General features: G+C 42.9%; 4 protein-coding genes and 1 long non-coding RNA gene across 8 annotated transcripts; 3 read left to right on the top strand and 2 right to left on the bottom strand.

Moving 5' to 3' along the window:
• Positions 1–323: 323 nt before the first annotated feature.
• On the bottom strand, positions 324–6010 carry LOC135611263 (leucine-rich repeat receptor-like serine/threonine-protein kinase SKM1). 2 transcript variants are annotated; one of them, XM_065106842.1, is made up of 4 exons: positions 5877–6010; positions 5499–5757; positions 888–4958; positions 324–787 (listed from the first exon to the last, which is right to left on the bottom strand). In XM_065106842.1, exons 3-4 carry the CDS (start codon positions 3448–3450, stop codon positions 447–449), a joined length of 2904 nt encoding a protein of 967 aa, XP_064962914.1. In that variant the 5' UTR covers positions 3451–4958; positions 5499–5757; positions 5877–6010; the 3' UTR covers positions 324–446. The 2 variants fall into 2 exon arrangements, with proteins under 2 accessions (XP_064962914.1, XP_064962913.1); XM_065106841.1 differs by having other exon boundaries at positions 888–4949.
• Positions 6011–7662: 1652 nt separating this feature from the next.
• On the top strand, positions 7663–8479 carry LOC103982294 (uncharacterized). Its single transcript, XR_671483.3, has 3 exons — positions 7663–7707; positions 7797–7939; positions 8082–8479. It is a non-coding gene; the product is annotated as an uncharacterized LOC103982294 (long non-coding RNA).
• A 701-nt stretch (positions 8480–9180) lies between these two features.
• Positions 9181–10214, top strand: LOC135611262 (uncharacterized). The gene has a single exon (XM_065106838.1). The coding sequence runs from the start codon at positions 9272–9274 to the stop codon at positions 9956–9958; it is 687 nt and encodes a 228-aa protein (XP_064962910.1). The 5' UTR covers positions 9181–9271; the 3' UTR covers positions 9959–10214.
• A 2821-nt stretch (positions 10215–13035) lies between these two features.
• On the top strand, positions 13036–16283 carry LOC135581366 (small ribosomal subunit protein eS24z-like). 2 transcript variants are annotated; one of them, XM_065106840.1, is made up of 6 exons: positions 13037–13181; positions 13278–13319; positions 13432–13602; positions 15440–15526; positions 15765–15807; positions 16043–16283. In XM_065106840.1, exons 1-5 carry the CDS (start codon positions 13107–13109, stop codon positions 15804–15806), a joined length of 417 nt encoding a protein of 138 aa, XP_064962912.1. In that variant the 5' UTR covers positions 13037–13106; the 3' UTR covers position 15807; positions 16043–16283. The 2 variants fall into 2 exon arrangements, with proteins under 2 accessions (XP_064962911.1, XP_064962912.1); XM_065106839.1 differs by lacking the exon at positions 16043–16283 and having other exon boundaries at positions 13036–13181; positions 15765–16023.
• A 2951-nt stretch (positions 16284–19234) lies between these two features.
• LOC103982297 (NAC domain-containing protein 75-like) lies at positions 19235–23052 on the bottom strand. 2 transcript variants are annotated; one of them, XM_065106837.1, is made up of 7 exons: positions 22661–23052; positions 21972–22210; positions 21696–21873; positions 21021–21517; positions 20466–20726; positions 20160–20240; positions 19235–19623 (listed from the first exon to the last, which is right to left on the bottom strand). In XM_065106837.1, the coding sequence occupies exons 2-7, from the start codon at positions 22092–22094 to the stop codon at positions 19543–19545; spliced, it is 1221 nt and encodes a 406-aa protein (XP_064962909.1). In that variant the 5' UTR covers positions 22095–22210; positions 22661–23052; the 3' UTR covers positions 19235–19542. The 2 variants fall into 2 exon arrangements, with proteins under 2 accessions (XP_064962909.1, XP_018680486.2); XM_018824941.2 differs by lacking the exon at positions 22661–23052 and having other exon boundaries at positions 21972–22598.

Here is a 23052-nt window from a genome sequence, read left to right as displayed (position 1 = left end):
AAGACGACGACGACCTCCCTCTAGGCGACCGAACGAGGGAACACCCCCCGGAGGAGCCGACGACCCCGCACGCACTCGACCCGGACGTTCGTCGAAGCCCAACTCGGAAAGATCCCCTCGTCGACCGGGCCCGAACCAAGCCGCGTTGGCCCCGAGGCCACGGCTTAAAATTATTTACCCTAACAGCAACAATCTGATAGCAGAGTCCTTTCCTTTCACTTGGAACAGGTCAAATGACAACTAAGATCTTGACTTTCAATAAGGAAGAACATCTTTACATAGCTTTGATTGATGTATCCCATCCCACAAAGAACCCTAGAGAGTGAACTCTCTTCACCTTTCCCATATTATTATTTAGCAGCTACTCATGCAAACATCCCCAAGCAAGTCTCTGACTTTACTGTCTTCATCACTTGTACTATTTACATGCATGCGTCAAGCAGCAGCTAGTAAATCCATGTGGCTCTCGTAACCTTGGAAAGCCATGATGACGTCTTCCCTTCTAATCCAACCAAAAGTTTCACCGCCTCCTTCATGGATGGCCTCTCAGCCGAAGTGCACCGGACAGCCAAACCCATGGCTCCGATCATCTCATCTCTGTGCTGGCTGACCTGTCCGCTCATCGCAGGGTCGATCCACTCCTCCACGTGGCGCTCGCGGTAGCAGTAGCGGGCCCAATCCACTACGCCTCCGGAGCCTCCTCCTTCCTCGCCGTCGTGGTGGCGCCGCCCGGTCAGTAGCTCCGCCAGCAGCACGCCGAAGTAGTAGACATCGGTCCTCGCCTCCCCTGGTGTACGTGCATGGTAAATATCAGCATATACTAGGGGCATTATCGTCCGACAAGTGTCATAACACGCGTTACGGCATAATTGCGTTAATTTCGGTACCTGGACGGACGTTGGCGACGTCGAGCACAAGGCGAGGCTCGCCGTCGCCGTCCAAAACCACGGTGTCCGCCGTCAGCACTGCGCCGAGTAAACCGCAGCGGTGAAGGTAGCGGAGGCCCTTTGCGACGCCGAGGGCGAGTCGGCGACGCTGCTTCCAGCTCAAATCCCTCATCGCGACGCCCAAACATCTCGCGCCGGCGGTCGGCTCATACACAAACACCCACCTACTCTCCGACCTGCATGCCGCAACAAATCCGGCCACGTTGCGGTGCCTCGACCTGCCCAACTTCGTCACCTCTGCCCATCCTAACCCCGGCACCTCCTTCACCTCCCTGACCGTGAACCACCTCCCTTCACCGTCGCTGTTGCTGACAGCTCCACTCTTGGCGTCCTTGATGGTCCTCAGGATGGCTTCCACCGTTGACAAAGTTCCGTCGAAAACCCGCACCTCCCAGACGACGTTACTGTCAGTCTCCGCCTTCTTTATCTCGAACTCTCCGCCTCGCCACCACTTTCTGGCTAGAAAGGTCAAGATAACGGAGAGGAAGATGATGACAAGAGCCGCAGCCAGAACCGTGACCGGGAACCACCACGGCGTCTTCGCGGAGGCGGCCTCGCATGGCAGGAGACCGGTCTTGGGCCCACCGCCGCAGAGGCCCGAGTTCCCGACCAGCGAAGCTGCCTCCACGGAGAAAAACGCTTCGGTCGCCGGGACACCACCGATGAGCCTGTTGTGAGAGACGTTGATCGACACCAGCGAGCCGGTCTTGCCCAAACTCGGCGGGATCTCTCCGGAGAGCCAGTTCTCTGACAGGTCCAGGGCGCTAAGGACCGGTAGATCAGCGATGCCAGTCGGGATCTCGCCGGAGAGGTGGTTCTTGCTGAGGTCCAGTCTCACCAACCTCTTCAACTCGCCAATCGATTCCGGGACCGCACCAGAGAGCCGATTACCACTGAGATTGAGATCTGATAGCTCAGTGAACAGCCTGAATCCCGCCGGGATGCCGCCGGAGAACTGGTTCTTGGACAGATCGAGGTGCTCGATTTCGTCACCCCCGAAGGACTCCGGCAGGGGCCCGGAGAACTTGTTTCCTGCGATGCTCAGCATCCGCAGCGCCGGCATCGCCCACCGCAGGTGGCTAATCTCTCCGGAGAACCCGTTCCCTGAGGCGTCGAGGTAGTAGACCGCGGGGAGCCGGGCGAATTCCAGCGGTATCTCGCCGGAGAGCTGGTTGTTCTCGATCCGGATCCTCTCCAGGGTGCGGCACCGGCTCAGACCTGGGGGGATGCCGCCGTGGAGGGCATTGGAGAAAAGGATGAGCTTCACCAGACGGAGCGAGTAGCAGAGGTGCTCCGGCACCCGGCCGGTGAGGTTGTTCGAGGAGACGTCGAGGACGGCGAGGTCGTCGTTTCCGAGGCCGAGCGAGCTCGGAATCGGTCCCTGGAACCGGTTCGACCACAGCTGCAGGACTTGGAGCTGCCGGATCGCCCCGAGCGAACTGGGGATGGCCCCGTCGAACCGGTTCGAGAATAGGTGCAGCACCTCGAGATTCTCGAGACGCACTACGTCCTCCGAGACCTCGCCGGACAGCTCGTTCTGGCTCAAGTCCAACGCGATCATGGCCGTCAGATTATAAACGGACGGCGGGATGGGGCCCGACAAGAGGTTCTGGTACAGGAAAAGGTACTGTAATTTCCCCAGGTTCCCGATCGAGCTGGGGATCCCTCCGGTGAGATTGTTGTACACGAGGTCGAGGTGCTCGAGCGCCGTCAGGTTCCCGATCTCCGGTGGGATCTCGCCGGAGAGGTTGTTGTACCCGAGATACACCCATCGGAGGGCTGTGATCTCGCCGAGCTGGGCCGGGATCGGCCCGGTGAGCTCATTGGAGGCCAAGGTCAAGAATTGCAAGCTCCGAAGCTCGGAGATGGAGATGGGGATTCGTCCTCGGAAGTAATTCCCACCAAGATCCAGGACCTTGAGGCGTGAAAGATGGAAGATTTCGTCGGGTATCGGCCCAGTGAGGAAATTATTGGAGAGGTCGAGCACCTGCAAGCTAAACAGTCCTCCGCCACCGCTGTCGGAGACCAAACCGACCGGGCCGGAGAGGTTGTTGTTGCTGAGGTTGAGGTAGAGGAGGGAGGGGGCAAGGCGGGGGAAGGAGAAGACGCCAGAGAAGCCATTGAATGAGAGGTCCACGGCGGCGACGAAGGGGAGGGAAAGGAGCGGAGCGGGGAGCGCGCCGGAGAGGTTTTTGCCGGAGAGCCGGACGGCGGAGACGTGGCGGGAGGAAGAGTCGCACGTGAGGCCTTCCCACGTGCAGAAGGAGGTGGTGGAAGAGTTCCAGGTGGAGAGGGAGTGGAGTGGGTCGTCGGTGGATGATCGGATGGATAACAGAGTCTGGAGCTCTTGAGCTCGGGTTGATAATAGTAGTAGCAGCGGCAGGAGGAGAGTATGCAAAGCATAAGCCCTCATCTCTTTCTTTCCTCCTCTCTCTCTCTCTCTCCTATTCGAGCGTGAAGAAAGGGATGGGTGAGAAAAGTTGGAAACGAAGCGAGAATACATATAGACAGGAAAGGGTGTTGAATTGGGTGGGAAATGTCGATAATGGGGCTTGACTCAATTTTGAATGTGATGGCGTGTCACATGAAAGGTGCGGGAGGGGGGATGAGAAGGATGACACTTGTACTCGACTGTGCATATGCTGCAACCAAACTCACGTGTCCTGTCCTATTTACAAATATTTGAACCCAACAATTAAGAAAAAAATAGAAGGAAAAATAAAAATATTGAAGCGTCACACACTCATGTCTTATCAATGTGTTACGGCTTGTCACATCATGGAGAGGGAATGACAGATGATCATGATCTGATCATCATCATCATGCTTGTGAGTAGAAAAGTTCTGATCATCTCATCAGATTCACAAGCGGACTCTGCAACCCTATACAAGCCTCAAGCACGAAGAGAAGACCTCCGGCCTGTTCAACCCTGGACATGGATGGCCTTCGTTCAAGGCTGCGAATCTGCCATGGCTCTGATTTCATTCAGTGCCTTCGGCAAAGAGAATATGCAAGGAAAGGAAGACAAGGGAAAGGTGGGAGACATCATGAGAGCCCAGATCTGATTGACTCTCGTACGCAGCCTTTTTCTGTACCCACACCCCTACCAGTCTCTTCCTTTCCCTCGTAGTGCTGTCTTAGTCACACCAAGCACGCTTGGTTGCCTCCTCCCTCACACTCTCCTTCGCTTTCCCTTTGGCCCTTTGCTCCTGGTTCACTGGTTCCTCTTCTCGTGTGTGGCACTGTTTGTGTTACTGTACTATGTTTCAGTTTTCAAAGCATATGGGTCATCCTCTTCCCCAGTGAGCTCTCCTTATCTAGTTCAGATGTCCAATGAGCTCTAGAGTCGGTTGCTATCAGGAGGATTAGGTTTCTCTTACACAAATGCTGGTGTTTCCCAAAGGAGAAGCTGATACATTATTGTGTACAAAGGGTGGCATCCGCTGTTGGATGATTCAGGCATGCTGGTAGTGTGTGGCCACAGCACAAAAAAATAGATACTTAACAATGGAGGAGACAACTTGCATGTATCATGGATGATCTAGATTGTTTCATTAGAGTAGGAAAAATAATGGAAACAACCATTTTGCTTGCAAAGTAAAGCTGTGTATAGTAATTCAAAACATTAAAGTTTTGTGATTTATGCTAAGCCAGTCCATGATAACTTCACAAGGTAAAATTGAACAGCAATAACAGTCTTTACTAAGTATCTAATGTTTCTACTTCATGATTAATGATGCATGAAGAAAGACTCAGAAAATTACAAGAACATTGTATTCTTTATCTTGTAAACATATTATGGATTGACTCACCTGAACCTCTTCCAAACTATTGCCAAAAAGGACTCAGATGATCTTGTCCCCTTGCTGAGATATTTCCAGGTGGTGAAACTGGACTCTGGCTAACAGAAGGATATCCAAGCTTCAGAAAAATCAATGGTCCTTCTGCTGATTGAGCAAGTTCACCTGAGTGTGCACACATGATAATTTATGGAGGAAACACCTGAAAGGCCTTCAATTTGTTCAGTTAATAATTATCCATGAATTTAGTAGCAAAATGGAAGTCAGCATTGATCCTCATACCATATATTTATAGTTCAACCTTCTCTCTAGCTATTTTTAATCTCTGGTGAAAGCTGGAATTCCAGCTGAAAGCTAATTATCACTTTACAGCAAAGAGACTATTATTTATTTTCCTCATAGAAAGATGGAAGGGAGAACCCCCACCCACAAGTATATATCATTTCAAATCGATGAAAGGTTACAGAGTAAGAACCACAGAGCCAAGAAAGAAAGAAGCCAAAGAAAGAAAAAGTAAACAAAGGAAACACAAAATCACAAGTTTTTTCTCCCACAAAGAAAATTCCAGGTTAGCCAATTCACAAAGAACATCAGAGTCTTGCCATGGTTCACGAAGATTCTAATGTAACAGCATCACTAATTATGATTCAGACTGCCAAAAACTTGGCACCTATTTGCATGCAGACCAGAGATAAAAGATCAAACTGTGAACAAACGATGGAATCTAAACATATATATAAATGCGACCCACCTTTTGCCAAATTCACAGCTTGGCTCATCATCATCACTCTCTCTCGACTGCTTGTTGGTTTATTGATTGGCACAGAATTCCACAAAAATACACCAAGAAACCCATCTGGTGCCCTGTCCGAGATAATTACTTTTAACTCGATCATAGTGCAAGTATTTGTGTCAGATTTGAACTGACAAATCGATTCCGGAGGGTTTTCATCAAGCACGCCATCATATGCGGTCGATTCTCTTCTCCTTGTGCTCGACATTCAAAGAACCTGGAGAGGGTTTGCCAAATGTTGATTTAAGGGGAAAGAAAGAATACAAGTTCAACAAACGAAAGGGATATCCTGCCGAATTTTCATCGAACAACAAAAACCAGAAAGAAAGGAGGTACCGTCGATCTGAAGGACCTTTTTTTGGGCCGGAAATAAAGCCCTAGTGCAGCTGCCGGGGAGGGACCGGGACAAGGACGCGTGGAAATCGAAGGAAAGGGGAAAGGGAGTGGGAATTGCCGAGAGTGTCGCAGCGACATGCGACGGCCCTAATCCAAGCAATAAAAGACAAGATTAGCGTCGCTTAATCCAAGTTGTTAACGGCCCATCACAAGCCCATGCAATCTTTGGCCTTTCTTTTAGGCAAGTAAATATGATTATTATGCCAAAAATAAAGACAAAATTGCATATATATATATATATCCTTTTAAAACAGATGATTTTTATAATTATTCCTCTATATATAAGTAGACGATTAAATCGCCTTTGTAAAGGAAAAAAAAATTTGTCTAAGATAGTATACTATTAATAGTTAAATGCAAATAGCTTCATAATCAACACTTGATGGGCTTAGTGATGACCTGTTCAGTGGCCACAGCCTAAGCAGGGCAACATGGCCTTCTTTTGCATGGGAAGATCATCCTTCAATCTACTCTCTCTCTCTGTATCATCTTACACCCTACAGCTTGATTTCACTTGCCCTTGAAAGCCTGCACAGGGGGGAATCATTTGAAGCTGCTGCTGATGGTAGCACTAGCAGAATCCATTCCCACAGTGTAGGTTTTGTGTCATCCAGGAACAAAATCACCAAACTGATATTATATTCTTGCTTCAGAAAAGCACTGCAAATGGCTAATTGCAAGGCCTCAGTTTACCATGAACATGCTTCCTGTCACAAGAATCTGAAGCAGCATATATGGAATCTCAGAGTTGAGCAGAAAGTAAGAATTTGGAGTGAGATTCTACTCTCTGCTTCTGAAGCACAATCACCAACTCCATGAGTAATTCCTTAATACTCAACAAATCCAAAAGCAGATTCATTTCATTGTTGCATCAACAATCACTGAAGGGAATTTGTGATAGAACACAACCACTCAGATATAGTTAGAGCTGTTCATTCAACACAACACAAAAGCTTTCTCCTTTGTAGGAATCTTAAACAGAAGGAAGAATGGTGCCAAGGAAAACATACGAGACAAGCCCTCATTAGAAACAGTGAGGTTCTAATAATTTCTTGCCTTTCCACTTGCCTAATCCACAATCCATCTTTTCTCTAGCACACAGACTTTTTTTCTTTCCTCGCTCTTATCTCTTCTTTTAGACTAGCCGTTGTTGCATCTCCATCCTCTCTAGAAGACCAAAGTCCACATACTAAGGGAAATGAATAATTGATATGGACCCCCTCCCCCCCTTTGTTCTTAATATTATTTTGGAGCAGATGGATGTGCTTGCAACTTTGCTTGCAAAGAAGGTGCATCTTGGCCTACAATCAAGACAACATGTATTACCCATTCAATCATGTATTACGATCTAAATGATCAACTTTTTTACTATTAAGCAAGAGGTATTATAAGCATCTCTTGCAATAATGTGGCCAATACAGCCTTAAGCAGTACAGTCATGGTAGGAAATATAGAGACCTTTTGGCTCAACCTTTATAATTATGCATTAGACAGAGAGAACACAACTTACATACATAGTCAACCAACCTATCTTTTGCACAGTTTCCTATCTTCTTTCATGAAAACTACTAATTGTAATATCAGGTGAGCTTGATCAGTTCCTGGAACAACAGTTTGCACATATTTACTAAATTTATAGTCTCAATCATAAGCTACCTAACTTGTTAGCTTTTTGATATGATGAAGGACTTGACAGGGAGACTAGAAATGCTGGCTAATCAATCCACTAGCACTTCTCTAGGTTGGGACAAGGGGCTTTCTTCAGTTTTAGGTAATCCAGTGAAACAGTTCAATGGGAGCTCACATGCTTTGTGTCAGCTCAGGAACACTAATGCTTTCCTTTTGTTTTGCTTTGCTCAGGGAAAAGGTGTGCTAGAATCCCCTTTGGCTATGCTTCTTGCTTTGCTAATGGATAAGAACTCAGAACAGAGGATATTCCTGCAGAATTCACATCGGTTTCTGAGTCTTACATGGAGCAGCAGGCTGTGGGAGTCGAATGAACTGTGAGTTAATGCTGGGTTTCTATGCCAAGTTATTTCCCCTCTGTCTTAATCAAGAGAATAAGATAACTGCAACCTAGCTTAGATGATGTCTCTTTCATGATCCACAACCAAGACAAGAATCATCGTCTGCACTTCTTTCCAGAAAGTTAAGGTGTCAGATGTCAAACTGCTGATTTCTTTCATACGAAGAAATGACCGAGTCCCAGTTCTTACTGTTGGTTTATTGCTCACCAATACGGTCCGGTATATTCCCACGCGTATTTCTCGCCAATACCTTGATTGGAGTGCACACAAGGCTGCTGCAGAGAATCCAGGCACCGAGCAGCACCACCACCCACCCGGTGGATCGGAAAGGGGAGAAGACCGCAGGAAGGAGAAGAAGAGTATTACTGTTTGCGGCACGTGGTTTTCATGCGGATTCTGAAATTAACGAGGCAAGAAAAACAATAATCATTATTTTTTGAGGCATTTTTTGGTTTGAAAAGCCAACGTGTCTTCAGTTTTCAGATATAATATCTTTTTAATCTAACTTAAAATATTAACATCATCCTTTTCTCCAAATGAGTATTATCGATAATCGTCTTCGTCTTCTTTCTCTCGACGAGGTCTCATTGTTTTTATCTGTCCTACCGTTTCAATGGTGTCACGACGAAAGGAGAAAGAGTCATCGGCGACAATGAAAAAGATTATTAGAAAAATATATATTAAATAAAAAAATTAAAAAAAAGTATATTTAGAAGAAAAAAAATCAAGAAAAAAAGTCTTTTCAACTAAAAAAAATGACATAAATTGACAGAACTGAGTTAACTTCCAGAAATTTGGATAACTAATGACTAAAAAACTGTCATATTATTTATTATATGTAGCTGTGGTCTCAGAATTCTAAAAGAAATGTAAGAAATCAGCATCCACATTGAGAGGTATGGTAATGCATGGTTGCCTGCACACCAATAATGTAATGAAGTCACTCTTATGCTTTTCTTTCTTTGTTGGGAGACCAGATTTTGTGGTGTACACGTCAACATTTATGTCTGGGCCCACTTACCTGCCACGTGGATGGATAGGTGTCACCAGTTCCTTGCTGCCGACCTTTTGGAGAAGCCCAATTAGCTGCCTTCTCCAATCAACCCTAATAATGTCTTCGACTCGCTAAGTTTAATCCTACCAAGTGATTTCCTCGGCAATTATCACCGTTCTTTTATTGGTTTCCATGCTCTATAAATGGACTCCTCTCCTGCGACCCTCTCTCTCAGCCCAAAAACCTCTCTACTTTCTCCTCTCTCTCTCTCTCTAGAAAAGAGAAGGAAGCAAGTAAAAGGACAGCACCTGAGCATGGTCCATATGGAGCCGTCCAGAGCAGCCAAGAGGCTGTGGCACGTAGTGAGGGTGGTGCTCTACATGCTCCGGAAGGGCCTCTCCAAGGACAAGTTCATGATGGATCTCCACCTCCTCATCGAGCGCGGCAAGATCGCCGGAAAAGCCCTCGGTAACCTCATGACCTTCCACCACCACGACCCGCGTGAGGACAGAAGCTTCATGTTCTCGGGCTTCTCGTGCCGGTCCACGGACCCCAACCTCTCCTTCTACAGCCCCATGGAGGTGGAGTTCAGCTGCAGCAACACGCCCGCGTACCCCTCCTTCCGTGCCGTCAAGCGAAAGAGCCGCCGCCGCCGCCGCCGCTACCACGACGACGACTACGATTACGATGCAGCTGCGGTAGCGAAGGCATTTGAGATACTGAACTCCGAGTTATCGGATGCCGAGTCGGTCGTGGCATCCCCATCGCCGGCGCCGGTGATCTGGAGCTTCGGGAAGAGCCCAGCGGTGGTGCGACAACTGCGGATTACGGACTCGCCATTCCCATCGAGGGAGGAGGACGACGACGTGGACATCCATATCGATGAGAAGGCAGAGGAGTTCATCAGGAGGTTCTACGAACAGCTTCGTCTTCAGCAGAGGACTCCAATGACGCCGGAATTCCAGCGCTACCGGCGTCAACCATTGATGGGGCGAGCCTGAGACGATGGTTCTCTGTGAACGATTCTACGTAGACAAGAATGCAATCTATGTTGCTTACAGCTACTCTGCTTTCAGTAATGAAGGAGATATGTATCTATGGAGGTGTACATAACTAGATGTTTTCCTTTTTCTTATTCCCTCTTCGATGCATCAAACAGTGAACTCCTTTCATGCTTTGGTTATAGACCGAGCGTTCACTGAGAAGCTTCGTTCTTGTAAACATTCCATTCTGTATTCTAGTAGAATATTTGTGGTATTTCCTTTTGTCTCTTCTGCTTCGGAGGATCTGCTGGTAGAAGTTCCATTTCTTTCAAGATTCCAGGCAGTATCAGACAATTCTAATAATTGGAAGGGACGACACTGTCGCATACGAATGGGAAAGGGATACCTGAAATGAAAGAGGACATAAGCCAAAGGCATCTGTTTTGTGGTGTCAAAGTGATTGGAAGTCATATCAAATGGATAAGGCCAACAGTAGTTCACAAGGATACAAGGCAGTGGATTGCTCTACTTCACATGTGTGTGTGTGTGTGTGCTAACAAGAAGAAGAAGAAGGACATGTACACATCTCTCTTGAAGAACAATATGGTAGGCTCAAACATCTCGAGGTTCATCAGATCCTTCGTGGATTTCTTGATTGCTTGCTGCTTTTAAGCCTTCTTAAACCCTTGTAGAATTTAGAGAAACAAGATCTTGATCCGTTTCTAGACACCAACTCTTGCTGAAGTATCAACATGTTCTTGAGAGACTTGTGCTTGTTCGAACAAGCTGTTCGTCCATCAGTCGTAAGCTGTGTTCAGTGGAAATGCATTATCGAAAGAGAATGACAGGCATTAGCCGCAAGAATTCAAAAGTATTGTAGTCATTTTCTCTGCATTAACCCCTTTTGTCCATCCTGGAAAAGGACACGATAATTTCCACTGATAACATTTATTGATCTGACAATGTCAAGAAACCCTACTGGCTAAGCAGGCATCTCTTCTGATGCATCCATGGATGTGACAACCTATACTAAATGAGAGTGAGATTGTTCAGCTATAATATTATATGTTGACCAAAGACTCCTGGTTGATTCATGTCTTTGGAGGCATTGTTCTTTTGCTACACACAAACTTGCAATATCATGCATAGTTAGCAAAAATCTCTTTTGCCATTGCCAATTCCACCTCTCTTGTTGCAAACAACAATCATGCATTCATGCACATCTGGATATGTGCAACCACCCCTCCAGGAAATATATATTCTTGGGAATCAAACACAATGATGCTCCCCCATTTGCAAGGCTTTTTCATGTGATTCAAGTTGGTTCTACTTCATGATGTATGTAGCATTAAATATATAATTGCAGTGCCCACAAGCTGCAAAGAAGAGGGTGAAATGAATTGGAGGTTGTAGAACTCACAAAGCTGTTGTCTCCTTTTCATTGCCATTGCACTGATTTAAAATCTCTAGACATAGAATGGAGAATTGAAGTAGGTGGATTGATGATGAGAGCAACATGATTAGACCTGTCCATATATTTGTTCCTTGTTGAAAGCAAAAGACTTTCGGGACCATAAATCTTGCCTTTTTTGGTTGCTTTAACTTTGTACAGCATGCTTGCCAACCCCCCATGGCTAATGGACTGTTACTTTGTGAGAAGTTGCCATTACTTTTCTTATGTTAATCAATCACAAGTAGCTCACAATTTAGTGCACTAACATTAAATTATTTGATCCATAACACCACTAAGTAGCCATTACTTCTCTCTCTCTCTCTCTCTCTCTCTCTCTCTCTCTCTCTCTCTCTCTGTATATAGGCTACTTAATCCATATAATTCAAATTTCTAGAAGATCTCAAGTCAATTTCAAATTTTCACTTTTTTGGCAATATGTTGTCTTAAGATTAGAACAAGTCATTTTCTTCTTAGTGATGAGGATGACTTCTACCTTCCTTATTACATTAAAAAAAGAACAAAAAAATCAGCTGATAATGAACAACAATGCTAGTAATTTCTATTTCCTTTTCTCTCTTTCTTTTTTTCTTTTTCCAGCTTCGAATATTCTTGTGCATGCACATATGCTTTTTTTTGTTGTGATGATAAGGTTACTCCCTAATCTAGGATCTAAGTAGTAAAAAAATATTTTTATTTTTGTGACGATAAACCTATATTAGTGGAAGACTCACACTAGAGCTTTTATTTTTTTTCCTCTTTTTAATTAATAATTATATCAACTTGATTAAGAAAAGATATATATAATCCTAGATCTTTTATTGTATAATCATTTAGAGAGTCTATTACGTTTATATTTGTAATTTATAGTGTCTATCGAGTATTTACTGAAATGTCTATTTATGAAATCTAAAATTAAATATTTCTTTTAACTCGAATTATTATATATATATATTTAAAATATCATAAAAGATTTCGAAGAGATTAATCCTTTATAAACAGACATATAAAAATATTATGACTTTAAATAAAAATAATTAAGTTCATGGCACACATACAAGATAAAAAAAAAAAAAAAACTCAAATTTATGCGGCTACAAAATTTATAACGTTTTGGGTCGATTATAACAACATCAAAGTTTTAGGTTGGCTCATTGACATAATTAGTATTCCTCACTTTGATAGTATGCATGATTTGTAATGTTCTTGTAGTGATGTGATATTGCTCAAAGGATTTGCTACCTTTCTATACCATAACAACGTTTAACTTATGCTACAACTAAACCATAAAAAATCAAAGTTTTTCTTTATTATGTTATTTGATAGGGATTTCATTCGTATCTTCAATCCTTGTCATAGGAAAAAGTTTACATACAAACATGATAATTTGGCCCATAAACCAAACACATTTCAGCATTTTAATGCAAGAAAACAATGAGATCATGTTATAAAAACCGACACATTCCAATTGAGATAAACTCGAGAAAGATGACAATGATATGGGCCTAATATCGGCCCATTAAGATGACCCGAGACATAGACAAATGGCCCAATTTAGTTATGGGCTCACGAGCATAATCTCGGCCCAATAACATGACACCGAGCGGCACGCCTATATAAGCAGCAAACGCTGATTCGTCGTAGGGTTTCGTATGTGTCAGCCGCTTCGCCTTCTTCTTCTCCGTCGCCGCTCGCTGTAGACAGGAGCAACAGAAAATGGCGGATACGAAGGCTGTCACCATCCGGACCAGAAAGTTTATGACCAATCGCCTCCTCTCCAGGAAGCAATTCGTCGGTCCATCAATTCCTGCCGTCTCCTTTTCTTCGATTTTCCGTGGAAAATGCCCCATCTCGATCCCTTATTGATCTTTCTTCGATCGGTTTCAGGTCATCGACGTCCTTCACCCCGGAAGAGCCAATGTCTCCAAGGTATGCGATTTCTCCATTTGATGCCTCTCGTTTAGGGTTTGGTATCGACCCGGATTTGTTCGCCGATTTCCTTTCGTCGAATTCATTTGTTCTGTGCTTGGTGATGTTCTAGGCTGAGTTGAAAGAGAAACTGGCGAAGCTGTACGAAGTGAGGGATCCCGACACGATCTTTGTGTTCAAATTCCGGACGCACTTTGGAGGAGGGAAGTCGACCGGCTTCGGTTTGATCTACGACACCGTGGAGAACGCCAAGAAGTACGAGCCCAAGTATCGGCTCATTAGGGTATGCCTCCATTTCTCCGATCCATGCCTCATCGAACTATTTTAGTTGCTTGTTTGTTGTTTTGATCCGTGGTTGCTCACTGAACTGTTTTTTCTGCCCTTAGTCGTTTAAGACCTTCTACTTGGGAATTTCTATTATCTCGTATCAGTTGACATTATTGTTGTCCTATATGGTTTGGGCGCTTTCGTGGTCAAGAAATTGCTCAACTAAGTACACTTCCTAAGTGGGCGGCAGTTTCCTTGTGTTTGGGTTGGATGATTTAAATTCCACTTTTAAATTCCTCCAAGGAAGTTGATTTTGATCATGTACAAGTTGCCATCTTCTCATGTTTCCCTATAGCCAACCATGCCCTGAGGTTATGCCTTGTGCTAGAGTGTTAATATTCTTGAGATACAAAGCAAAACATATTTGCATTCTTGATTGCCCTTTTTCACTTATAGCCTTTTGTAATGCTTACATACTAGATTTTCACTTTTTTACATGCATATCTTTTTTTTCTTGGTAATGCTGGAAGTCATCATTCATAGGATTGTTGCAGTATTTTTTTTGTTTTGGTGATTACATTCAGCAGTCATGGTTAGTCATTCTTTGTCATACTTGATGTACTGAACATAAGATTGCTAATTTTAATTGAATTTGTTCCAAAGAAATGGACACCTGGTGAATTTGGTTGTTAAGATGGATTGATATGTTTTACGTCCAGATTAGGGTAATTGATCAGATTGTTTATCTAGGTCTTTCTCCCTTTATAGAAATAGGAGCTATCACATGGAAATCCCCAAACCTATATATCTACATTATCCTATAAACTATGATCCAAATGGTGTCTTTGTTTGTGCTTTTGAATGCTCATTTCATTCTCTAAAAACTGTTGTCGGCATAGTCATCTCAGCTACGTGATGAATGTCTTGACTAGTTCAGAAGTATCTCCATACCTAACTCCTTAGGTTTTCGGTAATTTGGTTTTTAAAAGCGCTATGCGCTAAGGTCCCAAAATACTCGAGGTGTTAGGCGTTCTAGAATATTAAAAATATATGGAGGAAGGTGAGGGAAGGAGAGGGTGGTAAACAAAGTTGCAAACGAAGGCGGTGGCATTGGAGGAAGCTATGGACGAAGGCAACAATGGCAGAGAAAGTTGCAGATGAAGGCGGCGGCGATGGAGCAAGCTACGAACGAAGGCGACAATGGCAGAGGAAGTTGCAGACGAAGGCAGCGACTACAAAGGAAGCTGTGGACGAATGGATGTAGGGTTTCACTTTGAAGACAAAATGGGTGGGTGGGGGTGACTTGCTTGTTCAGAACTAGGCACAAACCCAGACACGTCGTCACTCGGGTGCTCGCCCAAGGTGCCTCGTTTCAGGCAAGTGACCGGTAGCACTTCATCAAAACGCTTTACCTGGAGGTTTTGCGAGGTGCTACACTGATTTTTGCTTTCAAAATAATGGGTTGTTCCTTTGGTGGACCAAAAGTCACCTTGATAATATGATCATATGCCATGTCCAAACGAGTAGGTGCTTACCTGTCATATAGGTTTTATTTTGTAACTATGTGTAATGTGCACTATTTTATGGTTAAAGCTGCCAGAATTTTTTATTTCCATGATTAGACTCTGGATATTATATTTGACTATGGTGTCTTTGTCTACTTAGCAGGACGACAATGTTTTTCTTGTTAGCAGGACGACAATGTGCAACTATGCTTATTTTTTAACTATATAACACAACTATTTTTGTAACTTTGTTTCTTGTCGTTTGTTGGTTTTTCTTGTTTAAGTACTATGATTACTTTTTGCAGTGAATTTAGAACTATTTTTGATCTGCGTATGGTGTTTTGACAGAATGGGCTTGCAAAAAAGGTAGAAAAATCAAGGAAGCAGATGAAGGAAAGGAAGAACAGGGCGAAGAAGGTCCGCGGTGTTAAGAAGGTGAACTGTCCAAGCTTCTCAACTTTTTACAGTATACATCATTAGAAATGTTTTCTGATAGATCAAGTATTAGACTTGTACTATTATAGGTGCAGTGGACCAGCAACTGACAAGTCTTATGGTAGCTTGTTACTTGTTGGTGTGCTGTGAATTTGTTTTTTCTTTTTCTTTTATGATGTTCTATATAGCTTGCTACTATTCCGCCTAACTAAAGATGTTCTCATTTTACCCCATCCAGACAAAGGCTGGAGATGCTGCCAAGGCTGGAAAGAAGAAATGAGGTAATCAACTAGTCTCTTTGTTTATTTTTTCCACCTTGGTTTGGCTAGTGAACACCACATGCAAGGATTTATTTTTTGGTAAGATACTTTTTTGAGTTGTCTCAGAAGGATGATTTGTTTGTTTGATGTAAGAACAAATGATGTCAAGAGTTTCATTTCCTCGAGGCCTCTATTGAGGTCCAATCATAATCTGGCTTTAAAATTGATTTTAGACCACCACTGATGTCACAAATAGGTTCTAACTCTCGGGAAATTAATTTGACCAAAGTTGGTACCGCAAATAAAGAGCTCGATCGGATTGAGGTAGACGTGCACTCTTTTTGTCGGTGTGGTTCACAACGTATCATACTGGTTTTAGAGATCTCGTTGATCTGAGCGTCAGCTCCTTTGTATTGCTAGTTCATCCTTTTGTATTCTCCCAAGTGTGATGTTCGAAGACATTACAAATGTATTTTAATTCCTGTTTCCTTGTGCTATCCTGATTGGTGCCTCCCATAGATTTAGAACGCATGACAACTTTGTATGTCATGTTTCCATTCTTATCAATAGGTAAAGTTAATCAATAGATTAATGGGCATTTTTACCAAAAAAAACCCTAATAATATGCTTTTGTTGGATGGCATCCTTTTTAATCTAAGGGTTGCATTTTTTTTCCCCCAAAAATTGTGATAATGCTATTTAATCTGGTTAATTTGGTTTTTTTTCAAGTCGATTCAGGTAGAATCTTTTCAGTCGGATTCGTTATATTCAAATTATATCTAGGTTATATTTGAGTCACATTCATTCCAAGAATTTATTAAGTTTTATAGAAATTTATTTTAAATTTATCATAAAATAAAACAATTAGTAATTTTTTAATAAGTAATTATTTTAAAAACATCTTTTAAAATATTAATATTAAAATAGGTTAGGTCATCAAATTTAAAATATTTTAATTCGAATATAATTAAGTCAATATAGGAAATTAGGAAATATAGGATTTTTATTATTTTTATGAAGAATTTATGATAATGTTATATAAAAATTAATATATTTTTAATGTGTTATGCGAATGAGTGTAATTTTTAACTTAGTCTAACAATTATTTTGAATAATTTAAGATAATTTTATTTTATGAAAAATTTAAAAATTTTATATAGATTTAATATATTGTTTACTAAAAAATGTTTAGTATGTTTTGTGAATGAGTGTAATTCAAACATAATTTGAGTATAACTCGAACTTGATAGTGTTTTTGGGATAATTAAGGATATTTTTATATAAAAATTAATATATTTTTTGGAATAACAGAGGGAGTCGGGGAGGAGGTGACGAAGTGGGAGAATGAGATAACGGTGTAGGTGGAGTGAGATGAGGAGGAGGAGACGACATCGGTGAAGTGTGACGGACTTCCATCACGCACATGAAACGTCACATATCTTGCAAGAATATTATAAATATGCAAGAAAATGTGACTCAGATGAGCCTCCCAATCTTCTGATTTAATCCCACATGTCGAAGGCCCAACAATACTTGAGCCCAATCAAATCACGGTCCGCACGCACACGTGTACACGAACACGAGCTCTACCAACTGATATATCACAATCATCAAAGAGGGAGGACATCCTGATATATCACCCAAACAAGCTTTGGTCAAATATCTTGTTCTGTTCCTTTCCTCGCATGACTGGAACACTAACCTTTCGTACTTTGAAAGGTTAATTGCCAATTTAATTCCACTTGATGCAAAGTAAAATCTTGAAAGGTGGCAATGCATTCTGTCATCCTGCAACAAGAAGAATGTATCTTAGTATTCCTCTTCCACTGTTTTCAATCCAGGTTTTGTTCATTGGTGCAATGAAGGTGCTCATCAGTAGCATTAAATGTCTTTATGCCTAATCCTAAAAGTATATGCAAGTATGATGGATTGGAGATACACCAAAGGCATTAGGGAAAGAGAAGCAACCCAAAGGGCGGATCATTTGCAGAATCCACAAAGGAAACCCATGTTCTATTATTCTCTCCACCACCACACAATTGTTCCTGCAATTTCTTTATGGGACCGAATCTGGTGAGCCCTCCATGCCCTTTCGAGAGAGAGACTGTGAGAAGAGAGAGAGAGTGAGAGAGAGAGAGAGAGAGAGAGAGAGAGGCATTAATGCCTTTAGGAGGAAATGAACAGGCATGGCATCCTTTTCCGTCTCCTGTTGGGGAGGGACACACACACACATGTACACGTTGCAAATGCTGTGTTTGGCTCAAGATTGAAGATGATCTAAAGGCATCCATTGTCCCAGTAGTCCATAAGGATTCTTTAATGATTGGAAAGACAAACGCACCCTTCGCTTTATCTAAAGCCTGTTCTCGAGTTTAAACCACGGGAACTAAGATTCATGGAACTTGAATTGGTTCTTCTTCATACTCGTAGATGCATAGATCTTGCTGCAACTGCGTTCTGGGTCAAGTTGCAGTATAAAAATCCAACACCATGCATGAAGTCTGTGGTACTTTCACCAGATTTAGGGTTTATCCGACTAACAAACACCCTGCAATAGAATACTTGGATATCTCTTGATAAGTGCCGACCTTCTTTTGAAACAGGCAGGCAAATATATTTGATATCTTTCTTGATATTATTTATGTGGAGGGAATGTGCAGACAGAAGCAAGCAAGAAAAGGCATTCATGTCACTTCACCTCAAACTGTTTATGCTCAGTGCAGCTAAGAAACTACGAAGAAACTTCGACAAATCTCCCTTTCATGCACGTCCAAAGCAAATAAAAATGGTGGAAAGAGACCACCATGCACGTTCCCATCTCTCTCTCTCTCTCTTCAATCGACTAAAGGCAGATAGATACCAGCAATCTACTTACTTGGCATCTTGTAGAAAAAGAACCGAATCTGATTCCTCCTAAAGTAGTCTTTAGCATGTTTAGGATGTGCACATATGCCAGGGGGCGCATTAGGGTTAGGGTTTTCTTTCTACAGGTTGTAGTAACTGGGCAAGCATGTAGAACATCACTGGGGAGGCAGATGTATATATAAATGGCTACTAATTACTATTCTATGATCTTTCAGAAATTATCCAAATATTAAGGTGTAAAGAATATTCCAACAACAAGTTTAAAGAAAAATTAATACATTACATAATAATCAAAATCATATAAAGAAAAAAGGATAATGAAGTGAGTTAATACATGAGATGAACCTCTTTACCATTTTAATTAATAGCTACAGTTAAGTTTGAAGAAGTAGGAAAAAAGACTATCCACTCTTCACTGCCCAGAAGCCAATTTTGACAAACAATTACAAGAGCAAGCAGTTGTTTCAGAAAACCTTCTTCTTCTTCTTCTTCTTCTTCTTCTTCTTCTTCTTCTTCTTCTTGTCTTCTCCATTCCTCCTTTTTAATATATAAGGAAAAAAATTGCACATGAACAACAAAGCCAAAAACAAAAAACAAAATCAACATATTAGTAATGGTTACAATTAAAACAATCAAGCACTAGCATTAGTTGATGATGATTTGCATGCAGGGAATTATTCCAGGTGTGTATCCTTCTTCTGGCAACAAACAACAGCAGCTTTCCTCCTTGTTTTCTGCTCTCCCTCGACTGACCTGAGGCTTCAGCTCCTTATCCAAATCTGCAACATGTTCTCTTTCACTCTCTCATGCTGTAACCGGAAGAGTCGTAGCCGCTGATGAGAGTAGCGATGATGCTTTGTTAGGTTTCCTGCCTTATCCTCTTCTTGGTCATCACCCATGATGATCCGGGTTGGCAGGAGACCAGTATGAGTACTGCCATGCTGTCTCTTGAGAGATTGGAGTTGAGGTCTCCTGCAAGAGAGAGTATTCCAAAGTAAAAAAAGTAGAATATATTTGGCTATATTACTATCATATTCATATAGAAGTTTCACCATGTTCTTGTCTTCTTTAGACCAAATAAAGGGAGAAGATGTATTCTTGAACCTATGGTCTAATTTACTCAGGATATTGCTACAGTACTACAAACATAGTAGATGGCAAAAGGTAATCAGAAGATGAACAAAATTTTGACTTGACTTTGGCAATAGATATTAAATCTGTGGACAAGAAAAGTAGGAAAGTGTCTTTTGTTTCCTTTTCCTTTCTCCTTTCGAAGATAAATATACAAGAGTGTTGACATGTTCTCTAACACTGTGAGGGTTTAGTGTGATGGAAACAGAGCCAACCAACAAAAGTTCCTGATTCAATCTTAGTTGCATGCTTAGGTAAAAAGATAGAAATGAATCAAACTGCTTCCTTGTCACATTTGTTACTTGGAGCAGTAGATCTTATCTTCGACTGGTTTTTGGTCTTAGCTGCAAGTAATTTTGATTGATGTTTATACTTACTCCTTTAATTCCAGCTGAGGTGCAACTCATAATCAGTTCTTCCAGGCCAGATGTAGATCTATGATGGTCCAGCTTCTGTTGCTGTTCACAATTAATTTCCCAACAATGTAAATTGTCAGTTCTTCTCGAGAAGTAATCATCTAGAGGAAGACCGACACACCCAACATTCACAAAAGAGAAGACAACAAAGATTCCACTCATAAGTTTTATCTCTTGTTGGATTCTAATATAAAGATTTACTGAAATCAAAAGAACGAAGCATCGGAGGCCGGAAGAGATCAAATCTACCAAACTGGCTTGCCATACCAGAAATTTATCGGGTTGAAGAAGCATCCTCGGGACTTGATACGGGTCTTCAAGAACGATCGACGTTTGCTGCAGCGGAGTCGGGACAAACTTGGAGATGGGATTCATAGGCGGCCTTCTGCTGTGGAAAGCCGCAGTAGCGGTTGCCATCCGCCATTGCTGCTGCTGCTGTCGGGCCACATGATGATACGGTGGTGGTGGTGGTAGTCTAACATGGCGCTCGTGCTCTGCATGCTCATCTGACGCCTCTCCCACGGCCACCTGTTGCATGCACGCTCGTCAAACGGGTTGCAGCTCAAATCCTTTTCTCTTTTCCCAACTCTCTACTAGTGTGTTTGTCTTGTGTAGTTTTTGGTAGGGAAGGTGGGAAGAAGATAGTTGGAACAGTGCACTTATATGAATGTTGCGCATACGTGCATATAAGTTGTGTTGCAGATTATTGCTCGATCGATCATTTAAGTTTGGTCGATTAAAATTGCATTTCAAACTCAAGAAAATGGATGAACAGAATGAAACATAAGAACCGATTCAAATAAAAGCTTGTGGAGAGATTACCTCATTAAAACCTTCTGCGAAAGGAGCAAAGCTAAAGTTATCAGGCTTCACGTGCTGGTGCCTCCCCATGGAACTGTACAGGTACTCGTCTCTCTTGCTAAGAACCTCACTATCCCTTCTTTGGCTCATCCCTTCCACGGCTGCTGCACTCTTATCTGACCACTGCCTCGGCTGGATCTGGTAAAACACCTTCGATACCACGAGCTCCCCATCCTTCTCCTCCTCTAACTCCCCCAAGTGGTATTGGTGCATGACCCAGTTGGTCTTCACAGGCTTCCTGTGCTTCCCAAAGTTGGTGTACAGGACCAGTATCTTCTTGCACCCCTTCTGCGTCCCGTTGACCATGACAGGCCTCGTCTTCCCTGTCTTGTGCCACCTGGTCTCACCCCTATGAAGGTCACTCTCTGACTGGATTTTCCTTCTCTTCCTTGTTCCTGTGGTGTAGGCCTTGGATGGCCTGTGGAAGAAGTGCTTGCTCAGGCCATCCCTTGTCACCCCTGGAGTCGAGGCCAAGAAGACAGTGAGGTTAGGTATGACCCATGGAGGAAGGAAGCTCAAATTTTCTTGTCAGATACAACTATATTGAGAGGTGAGACCGAGAAGGGCAGAGAATTCAAACACACAGAGAGAGAGAGAGAGAGAGAGTAAAAGACGTAAAGTAATACTTGATCTAACCTGGGAGCTTCTCAGGATGGGTGTAGCAGATGCCATCTTCGCCTTCAATTGTGGGTATGAACTCATCTATCAGGGGGTGGGATCTTGAACCTTCTTCTTTAACCTTCGCTTCTAGGTGCTCTATCAACTCTTGATCTGTCGGATCGAACTTTACTCCGGCAGGCAACCCAACCCAGCCCTGCATCATCGACCATAATCGTAGGAGATGATTCATCCATCGCATTGCTTGACGTTGAAAAGCTTAAGGGAAATGCAGATAAATCGTAATTTCCATACCAGATTCCGATCGAGCTTGTGGCCGCAGCTAGGACAGCGTATGGATCCACACACCGGGTGCTCTCGGAGCTTTGCGTCGATGAGGCTGGAACTGCTGACTGAACCTATAGAGCTCGAGTTCATGGCTACCTCATGAGCATCGAGATTCTATACCTTCTTGCTTGATGTTGGAATTGCTGGTAGGGTTTCAATCGACTGTAGATGGTCATTTGGAGTCGAAGCACACCATCGGTATGTTCCTGCAACTGAAACATAAGGAAGACATGCATAGAGGAGGCAATAGACAACCCACAAAAGGAAGAAGAGAACTGATGGGGAAGTAGAACAAAAGTGACAGCAATTAAAACCAATCTGAGATTTAATTCAGGAATAAAATAAGAGTTGAATTCAAGAGGAGGAAAAAAGAGAAAGGAAGGAGAGATGCTAACTAGGAAACAAGAAGAGTTCAAAAAGGGAAGAAACAGTTTGTGTTCTTGATCTATAGAAGATCTTCTCAAGAGATCAACATCCTAGAATGCCTTTTTTCTGCTTTGACTGAAGCCTATGAGGAAATCAAGAAGGTTCTCAAAGCAAACCCACACCCACTCTCAAGAACAGCTTTAGACCTATATGCTACATCAAGCTACCTCTTCCACACACACACACACACTAACAGAGAGAGAGAGAGAGAGAGAGAGAGCTCCACACACCGTTGGATTACAGTGGTTCAGCTACTAAAGCAAAAGCAGGGAACGGCGTCCCGCAGCTGTTTCTGCACATTCCGAGCAACCCAAGCTGACTAAACATGAAAGAAACATGGTGAACAGAACTTGGACATGAAAAAGTTAAAGGCAAACCAGACACCTCCCAGTTCGTCAAGAACTAATGGCAGAATATGCACCAACAAAATAGAATTATGTTGCTGAATGAATATATAGAAGGTAGGGGGGTTTGGATCATTGATCTTTTTGTCGCATGAAATGATGGAAATAGAATAGTTTCCTTCCCCTAATAATGGAATCCTACAAAAAGGTGGAGATTGAGGGATAATAGCTCACATGGGTCTTGGGATGCGCTGATATGATGATCCTTTTGGTGGACA

The sequence above is a fragment of the Musa acuminata genome, chromosome BXJ2-4 (genome assembly GCF_036884655.1).
Source record: "Musa acuminata AAA Group cultivar baxijiao chromosome BXJ2-4, Cavendish_Baxijiao_AAA, whole genome shotgun sequence".
Lineage (NCBI taxonomy): Eukaryota > Viridiplantae > Streptophyta > Magnoliopsida > Zingiberales > Musaceae > Musa > Musa acuminata.
This window is presented reverse-complemented; position numbering and strand designations above follow the sequence as displayed.